The sequence below is a fragment of the Zerene cesonia genome, chromosome 1 (assembly GCF_012273895.1).
Source record: "Zerene cesonia ecotype Mississippi chromosome 1, Zerene_cesonia_1.1, whole genome shotgun sequence".
Taxonomy (NCBI): Eukaryota; Metazoa; Arthropoda; class Insecta; order Lepidoptera; family Pieridae; genus Zerene; species Zerene cesonia.
The window spans coordinates 11,080,379-11,092,390 of NC_052102.1; the positions used below are offsets into that span (position 1 = coordinate 11,080,379).

Consider the following 12,012-nt stretch of genomic DNA (forward strand, 5'->3'; position numbering starts at 1 on the left):
CGCTGCCGCCGCCCGACGCGCCCCGCGCGCCGCCCCCGCCCGCGCCGCTCTGCCGCGACGCCGACGCGCACGCCAACCTCTACTTTGTGAGTGCGCCCGGACATGCTTCTGCTTGTTGACCTGCTTTATGAACATTGTTTTAGCCACTTCCCCTCTCTTGGTTAATAAGGCTTATGACTTTATCGCAGTAACATGGTTGACTATATAAATTAATATAATAAAAAATAATGTAACTTTAACGTAAACGATATTTTATTTGCAACTCGTTGTACCAGGCGCACATGACTGAAGCGGAGCAGGGCGCGGAGTGGTCGGAGCGCATCGCGAGCGAAGCGTGCGAGTGGGCGGACGCGCTGTGCCGCACGGACAGCGAGCGGGACAAGGTGCGCTCGTGCGCCGCCGGGTTCGCCGACGCCGCTGCCGCCTTCCGCAGCGTGTCCCAGATGGGCCTCGCCGCGCTGCGGGCCGCCCTGCAGCCCGCGCTGGCCGCCTGGGCCGACTACGTGGTGGCTCCTGACCTGGACATCGGTGAGGATCCACACATCAAGCACCAGCTGTGCTAATGACTGACTGACTACTCGACTTTTAGCTATTCTGGACTTTATTTTTCGCTCCCCACCCTCAATAGACAATTCCTTCCACTCCTATATGAACGAGTCCCTCGGTCCCCCGCAGAGGAGGTGGAGGAGCAGGCGGGCGCGCTGGCGGGCGCGCTGGACGCGCTGGCGGCGGCGGCGCGCGCGCGGCTGGGCGGCGCGGCCGACGCGCTGCTGGCCGACCTGCTGGCCGACCTCATCGCGCGCGCGCACAAGAAGATGCTCACCAACACGTATGATCAGGTGCGTGTCGCGTGGGGTGGGTGTTGTGTCGTGTATGCTATACGTGTCACGTCTGTCGTGCATTAGATTATGGTTTTATAAATGCTCTCTGTGTATCACGCTTAGGAGGGCGGCGTGGGCGTGGAGCGGCGCGCGCGGCGCCTGGCCGCGTGGGCGGGCGGCGAGGCGGGCGCGGCGCGCGAGCGGGCCGCGCGGCTCACGCACGCCGCCGCGCTGCTCGCGCTGGACGCGCCGCAGCACGCCGCCGCGCTGCCGCCCGCCGTGCGCCCGCCGCCCGCGCGCGCCGCTGAGCTGCTGGCGCGCCGGTACGTGCACACACGCACACGCACACGCACTTACACCTAACTCTTGGTTAAATGTTAACACATGCGTGACATCGTTTCTTCCCTACACATACACGCACACTCACTTATGTTTTTATGCATAATCAGGCATGTGTAATTTTTCTAAAAAATTTTTTAAACTGGTGTCCACGATTTACACTGATTTAGGAATTATAACGCAAATTATTAAATAACTACTGAGTTGTTAAATAAGTCCAATTTGTGAACCAAAGTGAAATGAATAACTACCGTAAAATGTGTTTATTAGTTCCGAGTTTCCATTCACAAACAAAACATTCGATTTCAAAAATTAGCAGAAGTGGCAATAAATTAATTATGGTAGTCTTTAAATATTGTCACTGATTATGTTTTATTTTTAAATCGGTTACACTTTTGTTTCATGCAATACGGCCCTTCAAAGTGTATTTAGTATTTACAGAAGAAGGTTAATTGCTGGTGTACTACGTAATCTATATATAAGACTAGCCATAAATCTCTGTTTGCAATATTTAAACCATGATTTTCGTAGCAGTTCACAGCTACATCAGGTTGTGACATACAATTACTTAAGATGGTAAACAGATTATGATGCCATATTGCTGTCAATTTGACCTCGGATGGTTTGTTATCAGACTGAGAATATTGTAAATAAATACTTAGACGCATCCTATCCTACTAATCCTACTATTATTATAAATGCGAAAATTTGTAACGATGTCTGTGTGTTTGTTACTCTTTCACGCAAAAACTACTCAACCGATTGTAATGAAATTTGGTACGTAGACAGCTGGACATCTGGAATAACATATAGGCCACTTTTTATCCCGATATTCCTACGGGATACGGACTTACGCGGGTGAAACCGCGGGGCGCAGCTAGTTGTGTAATAAAAGTAAAAAATATAGTGTTCTCAATGTCAATCTGATTTTAAGCTAAAAATAAACAAAATATAAATATGCTCAAGTTGTTCTTTACCTTCAAACAACGGTTAAGTATAAACTTCCCAAATATTCAGTACAACTGCAATTTAATATCTTAAAAATAAGTCTACCGAGAAATCACACTAAACTTGTTTTATGTAATTTCAGATCGGACTTCAAGCTGGAAGACATAAAACGCATAAAATGGTAACTTGCCATCATTTGTAGCAGACTATCATTCTTCCATTATATAATTATTATTTATACAATTAACTTTTTAATAAAGTATATTTTATGTTGTATGTGTGTTTTATATCCTTCCTTATACTATTCCAAATTTCCCCTTGCTTGTTGGTTTGAAATTTTATATACTACTGTATCTTCAAAGCTTCATTTGCTGTTAAGAGATCTTTATTAATTAAATTTGCCTATTGCACCACAGACGATAAATTAGATTCTAGCTACTAAAAAAAATATGATTTATTTATTTTGTCTATAAGTGGTAAAATAGGTAAATAAAAACGCGGGGACATACACAATAAAACAACAAGTATACTTAACAATTTATTTAAAAGTTTAAAATATTAACAAAAGCGTAAATACTGCAGGTATCAAATGCATATGTGAATTAGTTAAAATGCTTTAGTCTGAAAAAAAAAGTCATATTAAGTAGTCGTAAATTATAGTACTTTATTAATCTATTTGTGCTCACAAATTCTCCTATGAAATAACAAAAAAATTTACTAGTGCCAAGTTTGTGCAATATGCAAATCTTTACATATGTATTGGTGAAGTTTGCTATAATACGTAATAATTAAAAATCATGCCAGGTACCTTATATCAAAAACACAAGAACTTTGGTGATTTTTAGAAAAAAGTTTTTTGGTATTTAAAAAAAAATTTTGTGCATAAAAATGAGCATAGTTTAGATGTAATTACGACTTTTAAAGTGTTCATAAAAACATGTTTAGTTTAATAAGGCACTCACTATTAGTGTATATTAAAAACAATTAAAAATCTCTAACAAAATAATCTAAAGTAAATTCATTAATAGCTCTTAATAAACTGACTTAATATACAACACTATTTATATTTCAGTGGCTTTAAAAGAAATTATCCTGTTGTTAAGATACAAATTGAATGATAATGAGTTTTTTCTTGTGTCTTTGTCTTATAAATTATAAATAGTATTGTAAGTTATATCCATTTATGACAATATAATAAACAGGTACAAATAGTGTCTATAAATATGAATTAAATCCGTATAAGTGAAAACGAAATAAAATGTTTTATAAAACATTTTACTCTTATTGGGTCACAATATTAGAAGTATAAAATATTTCTTACGTTTGGAATTTTCTTGTTGCCAGTTTTCAATGTCGCAATAATTATAGAGATTTTTAATATTCTCTACATATTATTTATTCCATAAACTAAATTATCCAATAATACAATATGGATATTAATTAAATCGTAAAAAAATAAAAATATGTTAGTAATATAAAACATGTCATGGTCTTTTAGATTCAAACTTTGAGCTTTTAACCCTGTTTCATTAAAATGTTTTGTGTCATATCATGATAAAACCCGAATATTAGTATTAGTTAAGGCACTTTGATTTTACAATCATTATAAAATATTATTTATGCATTTATATACGTTATAAAAAATAAATTTTATGTTCAGGTGTGCTTATTCTACAATAATTATACATATACAGATTATAAAATTAATTAAGTACATTTACTTATTGCTGGGTTAGAGTTAATAAAGATATACAAATATATATTATTTTTACTTACATAACTATGTAAACTTTACATTTTCACTTAAAAGAATGTAAAGACTAGAAAAATTAACAAAATCTCTCTTGCATTGTGATCTTAATGTCTAACACAGAAAGCCATAACATAGCATTAAAAATCGTTTTTGGTGGATCAGTGTTATCAAATGTTCTCCCACATACAACAATAGAAACGGGTTTGAAAATCTTATTAGATTATAAAAAAAACAACATTCAATATGAATAACAATAGCCCAAGAGTGCGAAAACCCGTTTACCCTAGCAGTGCATAATACTATCCGGCTCGAAGGACCAATTATATTAAGTAATGACTCCAGCCCATTGTGATTGTTACAAAGATCATATTCTAACCAATACATTGTTAAGTGTGATGATATTCACTATACGTTTTGTTTAATCAACTAGACATAGATTTTACCCCGGATACAATCCTAAAAACTCATCTTCACGGTGAACATTTATTGATAAAGAGTTGATTAAGACTGTGGATGGGCATAAATGTAGTTGGTAGTTTTGTATAAATGCCCTTTCCAACTGTGCAACGCACAATGTTGCCAGCAACTTTGTCGCTAAACAAATGTTTACCACGATTACGAGGTTACAGTATCCCATAAACTAAAACGCAGGGCATCCTGAGAGGCAGGCAGGTTTTTTTATGTCATAGCGGGCAATCGAGCTGCTGGATCGCCTGATGGTAAGCGATCACCACCCCCCATGTTACCCTGCTTAGGGCTAAGAGATAGGAAAGGACTGAGAAGAGGGAATGGAGTGGGTAGGGTGGGAAGGGTGGGGAGCGAGGCGGTCTGGGCAGTCCGGGCGGGCGGCTAGTAGCCGACGCGAGGCGGGCTGGAGACGGCGGTGGTCTGCTTGGAGACGACGCGCGCGCCCTGCGCCAGCCCGCCCGCGCGCACCAGCCGCAGCTTGAGGAACGCGTCGATCGCGTACGCGAGCATCGCCGCGAAACCAAAGAACTGGCGGCAGGGATTGATCCCGTCGTGAGTGGAAATGTTGCGTTTCATTGAGAGAAGGCAGGTGAGATTGCTCAATTATACATAGAGAAATGCAATTTTTTTATCTCTATACCGTGCGTTATTTTATCTCTAGTGCCGTAGTTAAAACTAATGATTCCTGAGATAAACTATCATTATAATAAAATGACAATACACAATGAGATCATTTAAGACATAGGTCTGAAAATTCTGGATCCTTTGACCTCCTTATTGTCATCAGTTAACGACTAAATATTGTCATTATTAAATAGACATTTCATTAAAATTTATAAAGGAGCTAAATAAGCTATTAACTATATCTATATTATCAAATAACAAATGAATAAATAGAAAATCTTGACCAACTCACCGCAGCAGCGGAATGCGGATTGTCCCCAACCGTAACAGCCAGTATCGCCGCAATCATGTACAGCACAGTCCACACGGCCGTGAACAAGAACTCGATCCTCAACCACGGGATCTTGTAGAACTTCTCCACTATATGGAATAGGTAGAAACCAAGCAAGATGCCAGTGAACCAAAAGGCTATCATCGATATCCAGCTGAAGAACGCACCCTTGCCCGCGTTGTTGAGGTGGGAGAACTGTATGCAAATGAAGCCGAGGAGACTTGCCGCCTGAAAAAAGGGGACGCATCGGGTGAATTAACTCATTTTGTAAATTGCAACATTTCAATTTTATATCTAGACATTATGTTTACAACAGTGACAATAAAAAAAAACTTTCTTACCATTTTCATAGATTTAATTTTTAAATTGCTTGACTATTTATTATAAAAAAAAATAATGGCCTGAAACCATAGGAGGCCTGTGTCCCAGCAGTGGAAACATGTATGGACTAATGATGATGGTTGACTATTAATAGTTGTTTACTTTATTTAAGTACCAAAATTTCATTTCAATTTAATATCATATTTTACCCTAAATAATCATATGCTTATTTTTCTGATATCATAAAGTTTATTTCACAAAAATATTAACACTTTTATTGTGGGAGTCAAGCACGCTTCGGCACGAATTGGGCCAGTTTGCACCGGGGAAGTACAGCACCCCCACAGAAGATCAGCGTGAAATAGTGGCATGCCACTATGTTTCGTACGGTGAGTGGGGGAGCCGGAGGCCCCTTTCCTTTTCCTAACCCGTCCCAGTCCATTCCTTCTTTCCAGTCGTTAATCCATTCCTTTTCCCTTACCCCAAAAAAGCGGGCAGCGCATTTGCAAAGGCCCTACATTTGTGAATGTTCATGGGCGGAGGTGATCGCTTACCATCAGGCGAACCACCAGCTCAGTTGCCCGCTATGACATAAACAAAAAACACTGGTTGAAAAAACTTTTATAACAACATAATCTGTAATAGAACTATAAATGAATAATTGTAGATTAATTATGATACACCTAAAAGTGCATGTTAATGATAGTATATGAAGTAATAAAATATATTTATGTTATCTGTCAAATGACTCATAATCAAATCAATATTATAGGCATACAACAAAAGTAAAATGTTTTATAAATTAGGTATACATGAGACCAATAACAAAACATTTTTTTCTTTACTGTCAAGAGATAGATATTTTTCTTCATTCAAATCTCCGAAATTATGACAAAACATACACACCGTAAAGTTTAGGTAACATAAATGAGTAATAACCACTTACAATTTGCACAATCTTCAAAATTCCCGGCACTGTTCTTATATAGGACTGATCGAATCTTATTTTAGTGTTAACTACAGTGCTGGACGTGACTGTAGTTGTTGTAGTGTGCTGACCAGGGAACCCCGCTTCTGCCATCTTGTTTTATTATCTGCAATTATGTGATAACTTTAATTTCAATGTATATGATATTAGCATAAAAATTTTTATTAGTATGGTAATTGGTTAAAGTGGGCAAATCCTGATACATCTAAATAATCTAAAAAGTACATGGTTACTCTATATAAGTCTCAGTATATTGTAACACATGTACGTCTTTATTAAAAGACATGTAAGAAGCTATCCAATTATAGATTTTAATCAAATAAAACAATCAGCCAATTGATATTCTAATTTTTTACTGATTAGTCATGCTTATGAAACCTATACTTTAAACATTAATAACAATGATATTATAGTGACAAATAAGGTAATAAAAGAATATCCAAGTAAATATTGATATCTGCCGAACCTTCCATACAAGTGTATTTATTATTATAGTTATTCTACAATTTGGCAGACAGGTATTGTAAATTAAAACACTAATGCTTATCGCGTATAATACAACTATCGAATGTTACGCCCACATGTTATCAGCAGTGATTACTGATAGTATTGTTTAATTAAAATCCTATGAAAATTATATTCAGGAAAATTTAGGAATAAATAACTTGGTTAAACCAAATATTTCACTTCTAAACGTTGCTTTCTTATTTTTGGTTTCCTGTATTTCGGCAATGACAGAGGAGACATAGGTACATTATAATGAGGAAATTACTATACTTATTTAGAAAAACAACATATCAAAACTTGATTTTTAATTACAACTTACCTTGTCGCTGCTAATGTTATAAACACGCGCGGCCGTCACCACCTAAAATAGAGATTGTTGAGCAATACACGATCATAAATAGAAATTATGCAAAAAAATATAAATCCAATAATACGAACTATTTAATGACTTTCTTAGGATATTAATTATTTTTAGCACATAAAAACACAATGCACACTTGTATTTACAATGAATAAAGGTTAAATATTCAAATTAGATAAAATTTTGATAATAAAGTTTCTAATATTATTTTCACACCCACATTGAATTGGTGTTAAATTGCGCCTAAATGACATTTGTCAGTTGTCGCTTTGACATTATTGAGTCTGATATACTGTAACACAATAGATAGGCAAAGGCTCAAAACTCAAAGGTGACAAGGATACAAAGCTGTAACAGTTTTGTATTATCTGTACCTCGAAACTCGTTAGTAGTAATTTAAATTGATTTAATGTTTCGTCAGCCCTTCAAAACGTCTACTAAAATAAATTCTAACTTGGCAGGAGACGTTTTTAAAATGTGGTACCCAATATCCAAGTAATATGCAATTGCGGTATGGTTACAAGGTTCCTCTCCTCTTGGATGTTACAACATTATTTATTAAAACAACGTCGTTTATAGACCAATGTACTTTCACACTCACGCATGAAAAAAAAAAGATTTTTCATATTTTCGCATAAAATATTGTCGTTCGCCTACACAATTAGAGGAATTACAATCTGATTTTCAAGACTATCATGCAGTTTCTGTAATACACTGTAATTTTTGCTAAATTAAGCTTTCATATTTAGGTCGTTCCAACAAAATAGCTTACCCGTATTATTATACTACTCTTTGAAATAACTCCTTATCTGATAACATTTTGTAGTACGTAATTTTTTTTCTACGCCTGACATTTCAGATTCCGCAGGATATTGTTAAATTGACAGTTATTGTCAACAGTAAATGTCAAAAGGACCCATACAAACAGAAGATGAGCCCGATGGGCTAACGTTAAAAAATACATCACAAAATAATCGTCATACTTATTGTATCCATGCAAAGATTATAAATAGTTTTGCAGAAGTTAATGAGTTAAACATATACCTCATTCAACTTTTCGCCTAGATGTGTCGCGGGGAGCTCATTTATGCGGCAACATCAAAATGAGATGCTCAATGCATACGAAGGATATTATAAACAAATCACTGCGCACTTGTAGTTGCTATTTTAATAAATGAGTCACGGATGTATTAACGCAATATCGGTTAGTAATTTAGTGTCAAGGAAACGTGACTAAAAATCCTGTGCGCTTATCAGACTGGATGCTACTGTATTGCTAAATATAATTGCATAACTGGGACTGTAACATCTTCGCACGTTTAGTTCTGTTTACGACGTGAGTATTTGTATTATTTTTATATTAATTCATTTTATTTATGTATGGGGCATAACAATTTACTATTTTCTTTAAAAAAATCTTTGATACCCTTACCATTAAGTAGTGCAGTATATTATATTTATTGCAGAAGAGTGAATTGTTTAATTCAGTGAATTGTAAGCAGTGTTATACATTTAATTGTGATTAAGTAAATTAATGATTCAGCTTAAGTAAGAATCTCAGGACAGATAGAGACTCTCTAAAGTAGTAGGTATCTGATTATTTCTATAACTTTCTTATGATTTTAAAAATATATTTATAAAATAAATAAACTGAAACATTATGAAATAAATAAACACAAACAATCTTGTGCTTAAAAAACAAAAATCAATTGATGACCAAATTAGACCAAGGCAGTTAATTAGTCAGAATTAATTAAAGTAACATAGTCATAAATCATTATTAATAAATAGTATGACTTACAAATCTCAATGATTGCAGACACATTCAGCAAAATGGCAGTACAAACAAACACACAGTCAATGGGTTCTTCAAATACAGTGTTCAACACACAGACTAGATTGGACACCTCATATGTCAAGAGTATACCGGGAATCTTAAAAGTTGTAGCTATTGTGAGTATTTACTTTCTTTCTTTATATATTATACTAGCTGCGCATCGCAGTTCACCCATGTAAGTCTATATCCTGTAGGAATATCGGTATAAAAAGTTGTCTGTGTGTTATTCCAGTTGTCCAGCTATCTATATACCAAATTTCATTGTAATCGGTTCAGTAGGTTTTGCATGAAAGAGTAACAAACATACACACATTCTCACAAACTTTCGAATTTAAAATATTAGTAGGATCCAAAGAGTTTCATGTTCCTGGTTTGGTCCACCTATTATACATTGCAACATTGACATTGTTGCAATAAATAAGCTTGAATGATTCTTTGTTTTGATCTTGGTTATTGTTTAATTTAAGCCAAAAATAATAAATTCACTGTTAATTGATTTTTTTTCTGAGCATTAACTAACAAATTAAACTAAACAGTGCCAGAGGTCAAGCTATATACTAGCTAGTTTATAAATTAAAATTAAGTGAGAAATTTGTGTACACACTATGCAACTCTCATAGGAGGCCTGAATCCCTGCAATGGGAACATAATATATGGACTGATGATGATGATGTACACATAAAACTTCTGGCTACAACCAATTGTTTGTTTTTATTTTTATATTTGTTATTTCAGACATTGTTTCCTTATAATGTCCTTATGTGATACAAATTTCTATGAGTTTGACCATAAAGCACTTTACAGGTACTCGACTTCCTTGGATACATATGCATCCAAGCATCAGCATTCTCGTCAAATTGGCGAGGGGTATATTTCATGGTGGCAGCACACCTCGGGCTCTGGTTCTCAGCCATACTACTTCTGTTCTATACATTCCACATTATCGAGAAGTACCACAATGTAAAGTGGCTGCATATAGAGATGATTGGCTGTGGGGTTGTGTCATTCTTGTATTTGATTGGTTCTACCATTGTGGTGGCGTTCGGTTCTGCAGCTTATTCCGCGGCTGGGGTGAGTTTTATTGATATTTCATACTATCTATCGTCTCCGGCTTCGTCTGTGGTACATATATAGACAGGAGCACTCGGAGATTATGTGCGTATTCAATACTTAGCGCGATTAGCGCGTTCTAACAAAATTCATATCAAAGCATACACAAGTATTGAAAAAAAAAAATTTTGTTATTGATAAGTAAAATATTATCAGTAATAATTAATAGTTGCTAAAAAGGTCATCAACACAAAATATAAAATGGGACTAAACAACAACAATATCCTATGAAACATAATCACATCTGTTAAAAATTCATTGAGTTATTGAGTGACCAACGCAAAAAAAAAGATAAATTTTCTAGAACTTTCTGTTTTCTGTACTACCATATATGTTTACAATAAACAAACTGTCCGATTTATAATACTAATTGGAAAGTAAATACCAGAACAAAAACAAATAATTCAATTCAGGTTTCGAGGTTAATACAATAGAAATGTGTGGGGCTATTAATATTCAATAAGCGAGCTCAAACAATTTGTATTGACCCTTTTTAGGAATTTGTTTATCATCGGTGCAGTTCTGTGAAACTGTTCCACATGACACTAAATCTCCACCCACTCGTTATGAATTTATGCATAAATGATTTGGGCTGATAAAACAAATTCTATCATTGACTTGTTTGCGTATATGCAGCTAGTCAGTAATTAAAAGGGATCAAATAGCATATTAATAAACAGCTGTAATTAGTTTTTTTTGTGTCCTAATCATACTTAATTTTTTTGAAATTTCGAACTGTTTGTATCAGAAATATCGATGGAAATACGAGAATAGGTGGAATTTGGCCGTCACGTCAAAGGAATAGTAGCCTAAATTGGTCCCCAGAGATCTAAAATGCAGGTTGCGTCGTGTAAAAGTACATTTTGCCATAATTTAATAATTTATTTATCTCATCACAAATGATTATATGTACAATATATTGAGAAATTTTTGAAAGAATAGAAAAAAATTGATCACGAGGCAGGATTCGAACCTGCATTTCTTGCCTAACCGTAGCAATGCCTAGCCTCTCGGCCACCCGTGATCCTGCCACAGTAATCGAATTTCTTCTACTCTTTCGGTTTCATGTGCCTAAGGGGCACCCCACGCCATCTATTGAGATGATTAAGAACCATCACAACCAATACGAAACATTATTTCAATGATTACAATATTGTATCGATGGAACGCGGCCTTTGTTAAATTTAATTTTTTAGTTTTATAGCATTGAAATGCTTTATAAATGAGTTACGTACGTATGCTACGATTAGGCAAGAAACGCAGGTTCGAATCCTGCCTCGTGATCAAATTTTTTCTATTCTTTCAAAAATTTCTCATTTATAAAGCATTTCAATGCTATAAAACTAAAAAATTAAATTTGTACAATATATTGTTAAATCTATTGCTTATTCCTTACATTTGTATGCTATAAGCAAGTAGACTTAAAATCGTCTATTTAACGGACGTCAAAAAATATCCGAGTGTCGTCGTAAACAACATGAAATTAAATTGCCATCCTATTCCGTAGATGTAGATCAAAATACATTGTAGGGATGATCGATATTAAGAAAACATCGATGTTGACATCGATGTCAACATCGAATCAAAAGTATCGATGTACGATA

General features: G+C 35.7%; 3 protein-coding genes across 4 annotated transcripts in view; 2 read left to right on the forward strand and 1 right to left on the reverse strand.

Annotated features, from left to right (window-relative positions):
* Positions 1–2,350, forward strand: part of LOC119838528 (conserved oligomeric Golgi complex subunit 4) — a 7,095-nt gene extending 4,745 nt beyond the window's left edge. The window contains exons 11-15 of the mRNA XM_038364542.1: positions 29–86; positions 276–528; positions 676–839; positions 945–1,144; positions 2,251–2,350. Coding sequence (XP_038220470.1) covers positions 29–86; positions 276–528; positions 676–839; positions 945–1,144; positions 2,251–2,293 — 718 coding nt within the window. The 3' untranslated portion in view covers positions 2,294–2,350. The remainder of the gene's footprint in view (positions 1–28; positions 87–275; positions 529–675; positions 840–944; positions 1,145–2,250) is intronic.
* A 283-nt stretch (positions 2,351–2,633) lies between these two features.
* Positions 2,634–7,744, reverse strand: LOC119829576 (CKLF-like MARVEL transmembrane domain-containing protein 4). 2 transcript variants are annotated; one of them, XM_038352161.1, is made up of 5 exons: positions 7,682–7,744; positions 7,420–7,461; positions 6,552–6,699; positions 5,246–5,512; positions 2,634–4,857 (listed from the first exon to the last, which is right to left on the reverse strand). In XM_038352161.1, the coding sequence occupies exons 3-5, from the start codon at positions 6,684–6,686 to the stop codon at positions 4,711–4,713; spliced, it is 549 nt and encodes a 182-aa protein (XP_038208089.1). In that variant the 5' UTR covers positions 6,687–6,699; positions 7,420–7,461; positions 7,682–7,744; the 3' UTR covers positions 2,634–4,710. The 2 variants fall into 2 exon arrangements, with proteins under 2 accessions (XP_038208089.1, XP_038208081.1); XM_038352153.1 differs by having other exon boundaries at positions 7,539–7,714.
* Positions 7,745–8,365: 621 nt separating this feature from the next.
* The window catches only part of LOC119829915 (proteolipid protein 2-like), a 5,672-nt gene continuing 2,025 nt past the window's right edge, over positions 8,366–12,012 (forward strand). The window contains exons 1-3 of the mRNA XM_038352638.1: positions 8,366–8,797; positions 9,281–9,414; positions 10,103–10,369. Coding sequence (XP_038208566.1) covers positions 9,295–9,414; positions 10,103–10,369 — 387 coding nt within the window. The 5' untranslated portion in view covers positions 8,366–8,797; positions 9,281–9,294. The remainder of the gene's footprint in view (positions 8,798–9,280; positions 9,415–10,102; positions 10,370–12,012) is intronic.